The sequence below is a fragment of the Bombus bifarius genome, unplaced genomic scaffold (assembly GCF_011952205.1).
Source record: "Bombus bifarius isolate JDL3187 unplaced genomic scaffold, Bbif_JDL3187 scf7180000009200, whole genome shotgun sequence".
Lineage (NCBI taxonomy): Eukaryota > Metazoa > Arthropoda > Insecta > Hymenoptera > Apidae > Bombus > Bombus bifarius.
Window position 1 is genome coordinate 5,136,971 of NW_022884965.1, and position 16,919 is coordinate 5,153,889.

Genomic DNA, 16,919 nt, shown 5'->3' on the forward strand with positions numbered 1-16,919 from the left:
TTAATGGTAGGAAGATGTTTAACTATGATAATTTCAATTTAATATGTATAAAAATATACATCGTATTTTGTTTCAATCCTGGAATTCATCAAAATCCTATTGAGACAAAATTCTATTAATTGTACATAAACATCGTTAATTATTAACACTTGATAATAATTACGATAACAGTTTAAAAATTAATTATACCAAAAACATTATAAAATAATAAAACAATAAGCATACATATAAAGATAAATAAATATAAGAAAAAAAGTAATATTAGAAAATTAGAATCGAATGTTTGGAAAGACCAGGGCGCTTCGATCGGCAGATACGGGCCTGGTGCCTCGCATTTAAAGCGCGCGAAGATATCGCAAGACAATCGATTTCTTTCCTTCTCACTCTCGCTGACAAATTCTCGACAGTTTCGCTTCGAGCCACCTCTTAGTTTGTCCTCGTGCTCGCGTCGACAGTGCCTCGTAACTCGTAAGTCATAATGCAGATTGATCTACTTTCGTTTCGAAATCGTGCGACCGACAATTACGATCATCCAAACGTGAACACGCATCTCCTTGCTAAAGTTCATCTCGCTTGCGATTAGCGTTTTCCTCGTGCATATTCAGAGTGCAACAGTTATCGCGCGAATATAAAACGAATATCATGTTCCGGCAACTTTTTTGAGAATTATGTTCGCGGAAGTTTTAGATAGTCCGAGATTGTCGTTTCATTTGAGGTGGAAAAGAAGATTCTACGAGTGGAGTGAGTGCAGTGAAATAAAAATATCTCGAACGATGACAGTAGCGTTGTGACGAATGACTGTGGCGAATAATTGTTTTTCGAAGAGACTTTATGAATATGTTTGAAGTTACGATTGAAATGAATAATCGAGGTAACAGAAATATCGAATTTCTCAATCGAGTGGAAAATTTGGAACCTAACCTTCATCTTATTGTCAGATTCGAAAGAGAGGAATGGCTACTTGCCATTACTAGGAATTTTTGTGGTTATGAACGAGGTTAGTCTGCTAGAATATTAAAAATAATGGCGAAGACAGTAAGTCTTAGAATTAGTTGATGAATTTAATCTTCACTTTAGATTAGAAAAAAAGGCGAAGATTAATATTTGTGGAACTTTGTAACTATAAAACTAACCAAACAGATAATAATAAGAATAGTCGTAAGAAATGTTGTAAAAGTAACAAAAATATGATAATTATAATCGTAGTACGTCCAAATTTTCCATTTTTACCGAATATTTCCGATCCTTCGAATACTTCGATTCGTTACAGCATTTTTAAAAATTAAAGGGACGTTAAATTAATGGGTTATTAGCAAAGTACACGGTATAGAGCACGTGGGTATAAGATTGACTCTTTGAAGGCTCTTTGAAAATTATTACATTAACATTGTTAATTTACAAAAAACTCTGTTTTACCATTATACGTAATTCGACTTAAATTTTCATTGAAGAAGAAATTAATAATAAATCCAACGCAAATTATATTTATCGATTTCCCATCTCTATATAAATATTTGATTTTCAGTTTTTATCAGAACACAATTATAACGCACATAAAGTTTTTATTCGCTTCGTTACTTGTTATTCATTATTAACGTAATGGATAAACGGAGACAGTTTAATATCGTCGTAAATGTTTATATCCCTTCGTTATAATATTAACGCATTTTGTTAATAACCCTCGTGACCATTTTACCAAACGACCCACGTAACATCAAATTAATTCGAGATATCCGAGTATGAGTGAAAATGATCGTTAAATCTTCACGAAAATTGCCATTAATATTATCGAGATAAAATAAAGGAAAGAGGATATAGAAACAGAAAGTCTTGTTAGAAATTGAGAAATACCGAGGAACATTTAATTAAACTTATCGTAACAGGTATATTACTTAATCGGTTAATCAAAATTCAAGGGACAATATAATCCTGAAAAATATGAAAAATAACTAGCAAGTAATAAAAATTATAGTGAATGGCGATGCTAGATTAGATGCTAGAAGATGCGATAGATTAGAAAATAATTGTATAATACCTGTTACGTTACAGAATAATCAAATAATATTCGATACTTTGGGAAATAATTAAACGATATTTAATAGATTAAACAAACCTTCCTTTAGCCGCGTGTTCATGATAACATAAATTTGCATAAATCTCCATAGTCCAGTTATTAATTGATTCGCTCAAAACTACACACACACACACACACACACACAAACACACACACAAACAATAAGGAAACTAATTTCGATTCAAAGCACGTCATCGTACTTTTTAATTAACAATTTCGACGATAGTGAGTAAGAGATCGAAAGAAAGACTGAAAAGTTGCAACGATCGATCGCTGCAAAGTAGAACGGTCGTCGGTGGAATCGTAGAAAGTCGAGAGCAGAAAGATAAGCTTGGTTTCCGGCGTCGAGGCGTGCAACAAGAGGCGCGTGTGCTTGCGCCGGAGGTTGCGTCGCGGCGCCTAGCGTCGCGTGATCATGAACGCGTGTCGTATGCGCTTAGTTCGCCTCGATTCACGTGTTGGTGCGGTCGTGAAACGTGTTCTCGCCATTTCCGTTCTCTACCCATTCCAATTGTTCAGTCGCGCGCTGTCCTTTGTCTATTGACACACAAGTTGCAATTCTCTTAACTGTAAATTTTACTTTTCCACATTTTCGTGTCCTTTACAATTTTTAAATAAGAACTCGACTGATCTTCGTTTTTACCAGGTTTCCCTCTCAACGTACCGTTTCGTTTAATCGTTTGTCCATGTTGGCGATATTTTTCAGATTCTCTTTTGAACCTTCCAAATCGATTTTGGTCGTTTTTCGAAGATTTTGGAAACGCAGTTGAGACTGTTTCCCCTAGACTGCGCATATTTTCGAAATTCGTTTTCAATTTCCTTTAATTGTTTTCTTTTTATTCTCATCTTAAAGTGGAAATCCTTCTTCTTTAAGAGCTGTGAGTATTTTCGAAATTCTTTCATCGCTTTCTTTCTCTATGGGTTTCCTAAACTAAATTTGGAGTTCTTTGCCCACATAGATTTTCTGACGTTGGATTCTTCTTTTAATAATTTACACCTTCGAAAGTTTTTATCTTATTTCAACTTTTCCAATTTATCAAACTAAGTCGGCAATTCTATTTGAATTAAAATTTTCTTCCGCTAAAAACGTGCGAAAAAGAGGCAGATCTTGCGAATATCTTCGCTAATTAATTAACAAGACGATATTATAAATTAATAATTAAAAAATCTTCAATAACTAACGAATAAGATGTAAAAAGTGGTAGATAGACAATATGATAGGAAAATGTGTATTCAGATAGTTATGTGAATCGAATATTGAGTTTCTGTTCAATTAGTGAAACAAGTATACATTGCGTAACGTGATGATGACCAGTGGTCGTAAACGAGATTGTAACAAAAAATTCTTTGTGCTCTGACGTAATACTGACGTTTACTTTCGCTCTGGTAATTTATTACCATACGCTAAGACTCGTTAGAATCGATATCATTGTTCTCTTCTACAAATATATTCGTTGGTTCGTTTTTCCCGATTATAATAAATATGATTCATTTTTCATTCTGACTAGACAGATATAGAAAATAGTTAATGCGTTATCGTCGGAGAATTAAAATTCACGTCTAGCGCAGTAATGAAATTTTAATGCGATAATTAACGATTTTCTCAACGCTGATCTCACGTGACTCGGAAATATTTTTTTTTTTCGCTGTGCATTGCTGTTAGAACGATCGCAAACAAAGAGGATACGTTACTGCAGGTTATTTTTTCAAATATTTTTTGTTGCGTACAACAGAATAAGTAAAAAATAGCTGACCAATAAAAATGGAATTTTCTACGAAAATTTCCACCACGATTTTAAACACGCGACCTCACTTCACAAAGGCAGGCAAATTAAAATAAAAGAAACCTTTTGTTCATTTCCGGGTGGAAACACAACATATCGCGAATATTTGATTCGTAACTAACCTTCCGATTGTCACTGGACAATAACTTCTCGCGCGTCAAATTATCGGAGATCGCATCCGCTAAAAATGATCCAATCGGACCCGTTGCAAATGCAAGGACCAGTTTACATAAAAAATAATACAGAAGGACGAATAACATTTCGACTAGAATTCGAAACACGTGGAATCACTTTGCCAATATAGAAATAGCAAAACAACGATTCTGCGATTCATTGTTTCAATGAACAAACGATATATCGAGGCTGTGTAAAATAAAACAGAAAAAGAGGGGGAGATTTTTAATTGAGATTCAAAGCGCGTAAAATCGTTCCACGTTGGTAAACTAAAAAAAGATTAGAAAAAGGATCTTTTATCCATACTGTAACAAGTCATTTCAGTATTCGTTATTTCAAACAATGGACGAACTTTGAAACGAAAGATATAAATCACGGTATACCAGACGTGAAATCATCTTAGCAAACTAAATGAAAATAATACATTCTTTTGTGTATATTTTCAATGAAAACATCAATTATTGAGAACGTTCGTCTCTCTCGTTAACGTTTCCGTGAAAATGTTCCATGAAACTGGATCGCGAATCGACGAGCCCTCGTTTCTGCTCGTAAATTTGCAACCATATAAACAGTTCGCGGCTTGATCGGATGTTTATCAGCCCGACGTTAATTTTGCTTGAGTGTGGTTCACGTGAACGAGAGAGGAAGGTCGTGGCCACGAGTCTGGTCGTTTTATCAAACGCTCGTTAAGTTCATTGAAAATTCAGCCGCTTACACCATTCGCTACAGAGAGGCGAATCTACGATCGATAACGAAACGACGATTCTTGTTTTACCGAGATCTTGCAATTTTAATTATATCTTCGTTAGGTATGAAATTATTCTTTCCAACGTTTTCGAATTCAATTATATTTTTCCAGCTTATTGAACAAATTATCGTCGCAGTTTCTACGAAATAGGAAAAACAAGTCTGCGTTAGTAGGAATAATTTTCCGCTTCAATTATCTGTGTTCGCTCAAACGGTTTTTATCTGCAAAAAGGTGGAGTAAAATTGAAACATAAAAATCGAAGAATCGTAACAGGGTTGAATCCACACCCTTTTACTGTCTCCTGCAAGTCTCTTAAAAACCTACCATTTTCATTCTTTTTTCCCATCGTCCCAGTTCTTCTCTTCGTTATCTATCCTTGCAAAGAGATAAAGAGAGAGAGAGAGAGAGAGAGACACTGAAAGTAGATCGATCCAGCAACCCCTGAAATCGATAACCCACGCACGATTCCAGTCTTCCACGCTAGACAACCCGTTTTCACCCGGGTACTTGTTGAGCGTGGAATTCCAATTCTCGTAATGGATTCCATCGATCGCCGGGAATATCGAGGGACCCATTGAAAAATCCCTGTCGCAGTTGACCATCGTTTCTCGCTCTCTGCACGCGAATTTAGAACGAAGGGCTTCATATTCGGCGGTTGCGGTGGGTTGCAAGGTGCATCGATGATGCACTCCAGCTACGCGACTGCCTTTTTAAGCAAATCATAGGGGGAGTTTGCACGGGTCGAAGCGAAATGTGCGAGTTGCCGAAGAAATCGATGGGGAGGGGTATGAATTTTGTATGAGCTCGCAGAGAGCAATGTTAGTTGCGTCTTGTGACATGCGACGTTTCACGTACTGTAGTGGGTTAGACGAAAAATGTCGTTCGATTTACAGAGATTTTTTCTTTTTTTTTTTCTTTTTTTTGATATTACAGATACGTCGATTTGACGATATTTTTAACATTTTAGATATCTCTCGTAGATATTTGTATTTTGTTATTTGCTCTGTTATTTGTATTTACTCTGGTTTAGTTATTTACGTTTGGGATTATTCGTAATAGTTGGGTGGAAGCGAGAGAATTGGTTCGAACTTATCGGAATAATAGAAAGCTCGTAGAAGGCAACGTATTATTTCTGTTTGATTTTCGATAATAGAACTCGCGGTTCTACACTCGCGTGCAACTGAAAAGCCTTGGAAAACTCAAATTTCTATATCCGTGTCTGAGACGAAAAATGCGGAAAAATTAAAGCTACGGGCGAGTGCTTCACAAATATTAATACTCTGTCTGAGATATCCAGCGTCGAAAACTCTCCGGCAAAAAGGATGACGTCATGCGATTACGCTTGCACCGGATACTTACGGTCAATATTTAGCGATCGAGTCACGGTTCGTTTAAGCCTAGAACAAAGAATGTTCGCCGAATGCCGAGGCTAATTTAAAAGAACCCGCGGCCCCGTGCACGCGATTTAATCGTCCACGATTGATCGACGACAATTGGACGAAACCTATTGAATTGTGTGGAGAGCAAGAATCGATGAGTTTCATCGTGAATTCACAAGTGGAAGATTCATATCCTCTGTTGTTCAAGATGCTCTGAAAGATTCTCTCGGCATGCGTTTCGTTTCTAGGAAAAATTAGAAAATAAGTAGGTTATCGATGCGCTATCGTGTTTTTCCAAGCCTAACGAAACAAATTGAAATTTGTCTCATCCGCTGAATACCACGCCAAGTACAGTAGACTATTCTTTGTTCGAACTAACAGGAAGACGAAACTCTGTTCGAATAAAGGAATTTTCGGACAGTGGAAGAGTCGCTTGTCCGATATGAAATTTCGTTTGTTCGAATAGATACGGATTAAGATGAATGGAGGAATTTTTTAATTAAATTTATATAATTTATAATTAAAAACGAAGATACTACACTGTTCTCTCGTGATGCATGGAATATGCATCTGTCGTTCGATCTTCCCATCAAATCACGTGCAAACAGTTAATCGAGAAAGTTGAGCGTGGCTTTCTCAGATTTGCACCCTTTAATCCTCGGACTACCGTAATGGGTCGTTTTGGATCCACTTGGTACGCTCCTCGTTTTCGTAGCACTTTCGCGTGTGATTCTCTGCATACGTAATGCAATATTTCCAGTTCCAATAATAATGGCTTTATTGAAAAACTATATAGGAATAGAAATGAGTAGCTTTTTCCTTATTATTTTTCGATAAATCGTAGATACGAATAAATTAAAAAGGAAACATAAACGAACAGTATTTATTCTGCACGGTTATAATACAACAGATACGATGTAAATACGTAGATCCAGCTACAATGTAAATACAATGATTTTTGATTGATCAATGATACATGACGTTGGCAAATATCACATTGGGTCAATATAATCCCGCGATGGTAAAACTGGGTCAGAAAATTGCCCTTACGAATCTCCATTATATTGCAATCGCGAATAAAATTAATACACGTACTTTTGAATCGAGGAGAACTGCCGCCTATTCGATGTTCTTACTTAAGCTGATCAATGGCTTTATTAGTTGGCCGCAACTTCTGTCGTTGATACATTTTTATGCCCACTCAAGGTCGCCGAGTTGTGTGCGTTCTTTTCATTCGATTTATTACTTGACAAGAGTATTAGGCAACTTCGATCTCTTTCATCCAGTCTGTATTACAGCGAACATCTTCCATGTACGTTCAAACTTCTTTTGCCACAGTTTTCCTACAATTTTCGTGTAACGTAACACGTTTCAACTGCTTCCGTCTTCAGATTCCTATCTTTCTACGCTAGTTTCCACATTTAGAAGAATTTTTCCGATAAACTATAATAATTTTCTCAACGTAAGTAACGACATAGAGTTACGTTCCTTTTGTACTTTGAACCATCGATGACTTTTTTCCAATGGCGCGAGTGCTTGGACACGAGGAACCACCTCTCCGTTACCATTTTCGTTTGCTGTTTCCATTTGTATAAAATCGTTGTTATTATCGCCTTTATTGCGACGAAACCATTGCATTGCATCAGTATATGTACGGTTTCTCCACTGTTGCCAGCATCTGAGAGCAATCTACGTGCTTTAGATAACTTTCAATATCACGTTCTTGGTTTCTAATTCGTCCGCGACCCTCGTGACTTTTCCAACATTTTTCGCTAATTCTGTCGCACATACGATATTTTGTTTAAAAAAAGAAGAAAAAGGACGCACTGTATACGAACCACGATGGAATATTTGAAACGGAAAAAGGCACTCGTTACTGGGAAATATTATATTCGGATAAAGTAGGCTCTACTGTACCGTACGTTAGATTTCTCGTGCTTTTCGGAATTTTGAATGTGCTATTAAATGCAGAAAAATTCACAGTCCAGTTGTCAACAGTCGATTAGATCACGTGGTTTCTTTCTTCCGTACGATAAATTATTCCAGCGAAAAAATTGTCGCTAATTTGGAACCATTGCCAAAAAAAAGGGGGAAAATGAACTGTCCTATCTAACTTTAAAAATCGTATCCCCAGAAGAATCAAATCAGTGCTCCATGTGCAACGCATCGTTTGACATTGTAAAACATATCGAAGCAGTACACGAACACGACTGGAACGTATTATAACAAAATTACGATATAAATTCGCATAAGTTGACCCGTAGCTTCTACGATTTCAAGATAAATCGAGAGTTCGGTCGTAAAGAACGAACCACGATAGTCTGGATAAGATGAAGACACGCTTAATTGACACATACGTACAATAATGTGCGCACTGGAAAATATCATTGAAAATGTGACATCTGCAATGTGATACTATCAATCATCCACATTGTCTCGCATAGTCGTAAAGCGCCCTATGTACAAAGCAGACAGGAAAAAGTATAACGTCGACGATAATCTTAAGTACATACTCACGTTGATCTCGTTCCAACAAAAGATTATTCACTGACTAAGTCGTCAATAGCCGGCTTCAATAAAACGGCTTTAAATAAAATAAACAATAAGAATGACCGTTACGAGGAAAGATTATCAGTATAAAAATGTTGCAGACATTTCTCCAGCAATTAGAGTCTCGTGAAAATCTTATTTATACAGAGTGGTTGGTAACTAGTGGTCCAAGCGGAAAGGGGGTGATTCTACGCGAAAAAAGAAGTCGAAAATATAGAATAACAATTTTTCGTTCGAGGCTTTGTTTTCGAGAAAATCGACTTTGAATTTTCGTTCGGTGCGCGTCCGGTACGTTATAACGGATCTCACTGTAGATCGTTGTCTCGATGGGAAAATTAAAAAAAAAAATCACCCCCTTTCCACTTGGACCACCAGTTACCAACCACCCTGTATATCTCGATAGTTTACTCGATAGAAAGCAATTTTGACGCTTTTGTTTATTTACGTGTAGCACTGTGCTGTATCCTACTTATTATTATTATTATTTTAATTATTATTATTATTATTATTATTAGTTGTGTGCCAACTAAAAGGCTGGTTTTCCAGAGATGAGAACTAAGAATGAAACAAAAGGAACATTTGAACTCGTTCTCATTCTTCTTGTTCGTAAATCCGATTTAATTACGTTAAAAAACAGTTCTCCGCTTCTACCGCGAAAAACGTACTTTTTCGCAGTCGTATCGCGTTCTTCGCAAGGATGCGATTTCTTTCTACATTTCTTGTAATTCGTTTTTGTTTATAAATCGTAACGGTTCGCGGATTTAAACGTTAGATTCAGCTAGAATCAAACATACGCTAATCATTTATTATCCGTGTTATAGTACCACGTCGGAATAATTTACTTATAATTCTCAATGAGAATTGATTGTAAACTACCCGCAAATAAATAAATAAAAAAAAAATAAAAATAAAAATTGTTGACAGCAGTGCCGCAGCAATCGCTCTCGTCGTACTCCTTAACCCCTCAGCGATAACCTCCATACGTTGCAGAGACTGTCGTTTCTTCGCACTACATCGGCGTCGTCTACGCCGTATGAATTCAGTCCTTTTCTTACTTTATCTTTTCTCTCCTCTGTGATCCAAAATTTCGTGAAATTGTATAAATTACTAAAATAAAAATCAGCATATTTTTCTGAAAGTGCGAGATTAATCAGAGAGGCGCTATTGTTTGTTTCCTGGATATCGTTGCTCTTCGTGAACATTTTCGAGCTTTTCCGGGCCTACATTTTATGGAATTTTAGAACTGGAAAAAAAAGAGAGAAGAAGCCAATTTCGCTGAAAATATACCAGATTGACAAAAATAATAAATTAGAAAATGTCTATGGATTAGATGGACGCTATTGGTCGTCTTTATAAATGCCTCGTTTCTTGAACGTCACGTTTCATGGAATTTTGGAATTACGAAAATAGTGCGATATAACGTGCCAGTGACTACGAGAAAATGTCTCACTCGAGTGGAATATTTTTCATGCCAAAATTCGTTGCATATCATTGTGACGTAGATCGATAAAATATAAAGTAAATTAGAAACTGGATTTCTTCAAGTTTTAGATTTACATCGTCTTCCTAATTATCAGCACATATTCTCCTGAAAATACCAGTTTGTTTAGAAGAATTATTTCCTGTTCTATTATCTTCTTTGTGGAGATTTCGATCCGAATGGGCCAAGAATCGTCCAGGAAGCGTCTCTGAGCGCGTAATCGACTGCGCAGAGGGTGTCTGATGCTTCTTTGTAGGTGTCTTGTTAATAATAGCACGGGAGAAATGTCACGGACGGTGACATTCCTATTGTGCAGGCCAGTATACAGGAATCAGCTTATATCCTACATGAACGCCTCGACTGGTCAAATCGTTCATCCGTCAGATCGAGGTTCATGGTGATTCGTGATCTTACAATAGTTCGATCGAACGATCGAATATTTTTAGAATTCGTAAATTTAATCGCTATTGCTATTATCGTTAAATAATTGTTGTTATTTCTATACTCAGAGGATCACAATAGTTATTATCGAATAGATAAATCTATCGCATCGTTCTGAGCCAAAAAAAATCTTTATTGCACGCGCTTACAAAAACTAGGATAAAAACAAAAAGCATCTTAAGCCTATTGATTAAATCTATCGATTGTTATCTTCTAGTTACTATTTCTTATAACTAACGCATCTGCATATGGATGGCGAGCACGAACTCACCTTGTCGTTTTCAACAATAATAAACTCGTAAATTTTTATTTGTTGCTTGAAATGTACACAAACGTACGCGTACACTATCTTACCGATAATTATTATTGGATCATCGTGATGCAAGTTTCGTAGTTGCATTCAGTGTGTACAGCTATTGTATTCTATTGTATGACAGCATAATACTATAGCGTGGCGCTATACTACTCTCAAATTATTGCACATCGGTTTATATTAATTTACTACGCGAGTACTATATTATATTCTCTAGTATTTCTTCTACTGTGTTCTTCGGTGTTATATTTTGCTTCGACGTACTTTATTTTACTGCTTTAGTATTTTATTTTACTACTCCATCCCCTTTCCTACTTTTCTCTACTCTGTTTTCTTTCCACTATCCTACTATCTTGCTACAGAACAAAAGATTACCTCGTCAGTCGTTTCAACGTAGACACAGAGTATATAGGTACATATGAAAGTATATAGGTAGAGAATCGACAACCATAAGCACGTGTCCTTCGCGGTTTCCTGCGGTTTTTCAACGAAGAGAATGAAAAACGCGGACACGCGTTTCCTTCGCTGTCGTCAGATATCAAACAATAAATATTGTTCTTGAATCATATCGAACAGTTCTTGTTCTAAATCCGGCGAATAAATGGATCGCGTTATCAAGTTGTCTTTATTTCCTTCGTATCTCATTTCTCGAACCATTTAGGCAAAGTAGAATCGAAGCCACGGGATCGTTAGAATTATTTCCCATTAAAAAATTTTACTGCTAAAGATTGCTCGAATTTCGATATTTCGATCAGTTTTCGAAGAAAGAATTCAGGAATTAAAATAGATCGAAGATTCGGCTGAAAAAATGATTGAAGTTGAATTTCCTCTGTAAATCGCTTCGCGTTTCTAATTTACAGAAAAAAAGAATACGTAATTTAAATTCATTCTCAGGTTTTCGTCAATTTTAAAATCACTCTGCCTTCCTTTTAACACGCGTTACGATACGAATGAAATTTTCATCTAACGCTTGAATTTCACTCGAACGACGATTAAATACGTCAGCGATAGATGAAATAATATTACGAGGTGAAATGTAACGCGAAAAAGCACATGGCGAGAGAACGGGTTTTTAATTCCACGAATTTCGTTGAAGCACACTCGACAGGATCGTCCTCGTAATAAAAGTTCATTAAAATCTGCAAATTCCGGCGGGACTGTTCTCTGCGAGACGATCGCATCGTGTTAGTCGATTATTTGGAAAATATATTTTCCTAGCGTGGACCTTTCCCTCCTAATTGGAGGCACCTTATTCCCGCTTACGTAACAATCAACGTTCTGCATTAATTACAATAATTCGTGCAGTCTTAATGGGGACTGCGCAAGACCCTGTGAAATGAATTTTATAGAAATACGCAGCGCTCGTGTTGCGGATTTTCTGGACGAAGAATTAGACCGTCGTTTATTCTTAAAATCGCGAGGACCGAAGAAATTTTCGAGATCATCAAATATGCGTTCTTGATAGGTATATTCGATGGAAGAAGAATTTTTGTGTGTTTTCGTGAAACCGACAGAGATGTTTCAGAGCAAACATTTGTCATGAAGAATCGCACAAAAGGATGTTAACTTTCGGTCCGGAAAGAGGAAATAGCTCGACATGTGTTTGTCGAAGGTAAACGTGAGAGGGAAATCGTGAGTTGTAAAATTCAGTCTTCTATTCCGACGAATTTCACATGTAAGGTCGATAATACCATAAAATGCTTAATCTTCGACAATAACGGCCAAGACATATTTTATGGCTCTGTGTATCTGAATTTATAAATTAATTTTAATAATATCCGTTCACCTCGTTCGATACGGAGTCGTAGTCAGAGAAATTCGAAAAATGAAATCATCTTTCGTAGATTACATTTAGATCAGAGAATTAAAAATAAACTCTTTTCTCGCGAGAAATAAGAAAATAAAAATTCATCGTTAAAACAGAGATTAGGAAATTTTCGAAAGCGTTGCCAGATTCTCCACGATATTTCTCAATTTCTATCTTCTGCTAATGAAAATTCCATTTCCAAAGCTTCCATATTCGACGAACCAAAGTTAAAACAAACGATTCGTCCAACGATCCACTTTAAACAATTCACATAAACGACCCACATAAACAATTTCAATTTCTCGCGACAGAAAACTTGCGTCGATCTTGCTCGAACCTCTCGCAAAACTGAATTTCAATTACGAAGAACCCAAAGGCGACTATCCACCCTGGATCGTAGTAATCGATCGTTAACGATCGATCAAAAAATTACCAAACTTGCAAGATAAATATCGCGATAATAAAAATATGAAATAAAGCCGCGAGAAATTGCCGAGAAGAAAGAGTGCAGGTGATGGTGAAGATAATGAAATTGAAAAGTGATCGTGAAAGGTGAAATAGAAACGGTGAACGATCGATGTGTTTGATAGACGAGCTCGAACAGGGGCAATGATCGAACACGATGATCGTCTTCTTCTTCTTCGTGTGGATGATGGTCAGGTGGCAGGAACAGGAGGACCCGAAGGAAGACTCGCGAAGAGATTCGACGGTGAAGGATAACCGCGAATGCGACGATTCGAGACGTGATTCGAAAGAACCGGCGATTATTGGCCTTACATCGTATGTTGACAAGCGTAGATATCGTCTTCGACGACATTCGCGTCGATACTACGTCGATCGTAAGAAGAGGTGAGTGGATTTGACGGATGCGGTTGATGATCGTGGAGATGCCGATGAAAAATGATAAAGCGATCGAATATTAATTGAATATCGGAGACATTCGAATAGATGGATCTGGTATTCTGAAAGATTAGAATGTTAGAATTTAAATAGTGAAAAAATATTTTGCGTATTAATAAGAGAGGATGTGATAATTAAATAGTCAAATATTGGAAATATTAGAATAAGTGAATCTAATATTCATCGATACTGTATTATGTAACTAATGCTAATGTTGTATAATATTTTCAATATAAAAGGATTAGAATATTAGAATATAGATAACGAAAAATATTTTAGATGTTGATAAAAAGAAGACGAGCTAGTTAAATATTGGTAGATAAGGTATTTAAAATATCAGAAATTATTTGAAAATATACTTGATAAAAGTATTCAAAGTTAAAAATGCGTATTTACAACCTTTGCTTAAATCAGGTCAATGCTGCCAGGTAGCAGAAAAGTAGTTTATCTATATTTATATTAAGTAAGAGAACCGTATAAAGAAACCAGGGATATAACAATTTGTACAATTTCGAACGACATACGTGAAGTCGATACATATTTGTAGAATACTAAAAATTCTGTTTTTCAAAACCAGACTTTCGACCAGACACATCTATTTGAATTTTGAACTTATAGAATACGTATTACGCAGAATAATAATTTTATTAACAGAGGCCTGCCACTTGATTCTTTAGATCTCATTGTCTAAAGAAAAACCCTACACACTAACGTGGCATTAAAGTGTATATACAGGAGGAATTATTTAATAAAAATTAAAATATCAATATTTCATCCTCTTGTCTCGTGCAAAGCGACAGCTCTCGTCTAGATTCTAATGGACTCGCATCGTGTGGTAGGTAAGCGCCACCGAGCTTTTGCATCGATTACATTAGCATTAGCATTAGCATTAAGGCCAGTAAGTGGATCGGATTTAATATACTTCGTTGGATATAATCTTAAAGGGTTACTGGGTAGGCCCCTGCTTATTTCCAGTGGACTGGTCGCGTACAGTTGTGCAAGGATCATCAGGATTATTGCCTCTAGCAGAAATACTACATTTTGATTTTCCCAGTGACACGAGATTAAGCGGTCCGCCACCTGTGTTCTTTTTCTCGTGATTACACAACTTTTAATTATACAAAGTTCTGGTTGTGCAACTTCTGATTGCACGAGATTGTGATTATACAATTGCTGATCGTACAAATTTCTTTCCTATTACTGAGCACAATGCGTTCAATTATTTCCGATACAACGACAAATACGTAAAATAAACGAGATACGTGAAATATTCTGTTGGCTGTAACTTATGGCTAGACTGCTCGATATCGGAATTATTGAATTATTGGAATATCGGAGTAAACTATACTCGAAATTCTTATAGTCATAACCGGACGGTAGTAGGAAACTGGCAAAAATTGTATCGTTCGAAGAAACGAGAAATTAAAGATCCGTTTGATCGATCAATCACCGTGAAACGATAATAAGAGAAGTGAAAATGAGGATTTGAAGGAAGAGGCAGCAGTTGACGCTATATTGGAACGTAGTGGCCTTGAGGAAGACTTCTCACGTGAATTCTTCGTCTGTTTTACGTTCTGTTCGACGAGTTTTTCCACGGGTTTCGCCAGTGCAGGAACGAGTTCTTGACACAAATCTGGCGACCCTGAAGAGCGTGTAGGTGATAAACACCCTTAACAACCGCACGGCACGCCAGCCCCTCTCGTGATCGATAACGAGCTTTCACCCCGACCTTTTCAACTTCTCGCGATTTCTGATCGGTTTTTAACACATAACTGGCAAGGTGGACTTCGCGGAGTTTCAAGAATTTCAAATTTTTCTAATACTTTGGAAAGTACGCAACGCGGCGTTCTGCAAGGCTCGCAAATACAAGAAAAAGAAAAACAACAGAAACTGAGAACGAATTAATTATGGAATTATGGAATTTCAAACTGAAACGAAGACGAAATTTTGTAAAGTCTGAGGGAAACGAAAAAAACACCAAGGTTTATGGAATATAGACGAGAACAGAGTAGATTTATTTCTTACTTTGTAATTATCGTTGCGATTGGTAGATTGAAATAAAATCGCTGAACGAAGAATTAGAATTAGAACGTATTATATGTTTGTTTAGTATTTTGCAATTACTCCAACTATTTGATGACGATTGTTTGAAACATTATTTCGTCGACAATCATTTTGAATATTATTTTAGTGATAACCAGTTTGAACATTATTTCGATGACAAATTGAGTTTGAATAATAGTTTGACTGTTATTTCGAACGATAGTTTGATATTCCAAAGTTACAGTGTTTCTTCGAATTTAAGACTCGAAGAGGGAGAAATGCAAGTCGCTGGTGAGAAAATAGATTCAAAATTGATGGATGGGTAATTTCACGGAGGGAAAGGACCCACAGCCTAGATTCAAGCTGAATGGTCGTAGGTGTGGCACGTCCACTGTCAATATAATTTTCCATTAAGCGAGCTGAATGGAAAGCTCGATTATGCCTGTAAAATTAGGTCGGCAATGACTATAGGGAGGATTTATTACGATCTATGTGGTCCTGTATCTCGTGTAAAATTAAACAAACGACATCTCAGGCAATATGAACGAAGAGAATTAATATTATCGTGGTAGGAATAGAATTATTAAAATATTTCACTTAAATATATATACCTACACACACACACACACACATGTATACATACATTTCCATTAATTATTACGATAATTTATTATGAATTATTTTATTTTCATTTATCGTAACTCGTATTTGTATTTTACATGATAAAAGCCATTAAAAATTGACTAAGTGGTTCAAGGCGAGAATAAGATCGACAATACCGATTTTATCTCGATGTGGAGGCGGGAAGTTTTATATTTTTCTTTAGACGTAGCTTCTATCACGGCGATATTATCGCACTTCCGCGTCGAGATTATGGTTCAAAAGAGTATAGGTACCTCGTTACGAGACTCTGTTGTAAATAGAACATTGAATCCGACGAATTATCAGGATTGTAAAATGTAGATCTGTTTTAGTGTGAGGCAAATAGGAGATAGGAACAATTACGACGTTCTTATTGCCACTGAAAATTCACTAGGATTTAATCACAGTTATCAAGCTGTTAAGTTGATAACTTATCCCAGAGGAATTAGAGCGCGTTCACTTTTTAATTCCATGCAGTTATTTCTGGTTAATTCATGTTTACAAATATTACACAAAAGAATCAAACGATTAATAATACACGTAATGAGATATATTACTAATAAATATAACAAAAGCAAACTTAA

At 36.3% G+C, this 16,919-nt stretch overlaps 1 protein-coding gene across 10 annotated transcripts in view; it reads left to right on the plus strand.

The window, feature by feature from the left end:
• The window catches only part of LOC117214204 (cAMP-specific 3',5'-cyclic phosphodiesterase-like), a 349,894-nt gene that overhangs the window by 225,712 nt on the left and 107,263 nt on the right, over nt 1–16,919 (plus strand). Inside the window, exon 1 of one of the 10 annotated variants that reach the window (XM_033460095.1) lies at nt 13,198–13,599. The exons of the other annotated variants lie outside the window; for them this stretch is intronic. Coding sequence (XP_033315986.1) covers nt 13,373–13,599 — 227 coding nt within the window. The 5' untranslated portion in view covers nt 13,198–13,372. Of the gene's footprint in view, nt 1–13,197; nt 13,600–16,919 lie in introns of those variants that run through there. 10 annotated transcript variants of the gene reach the window in all.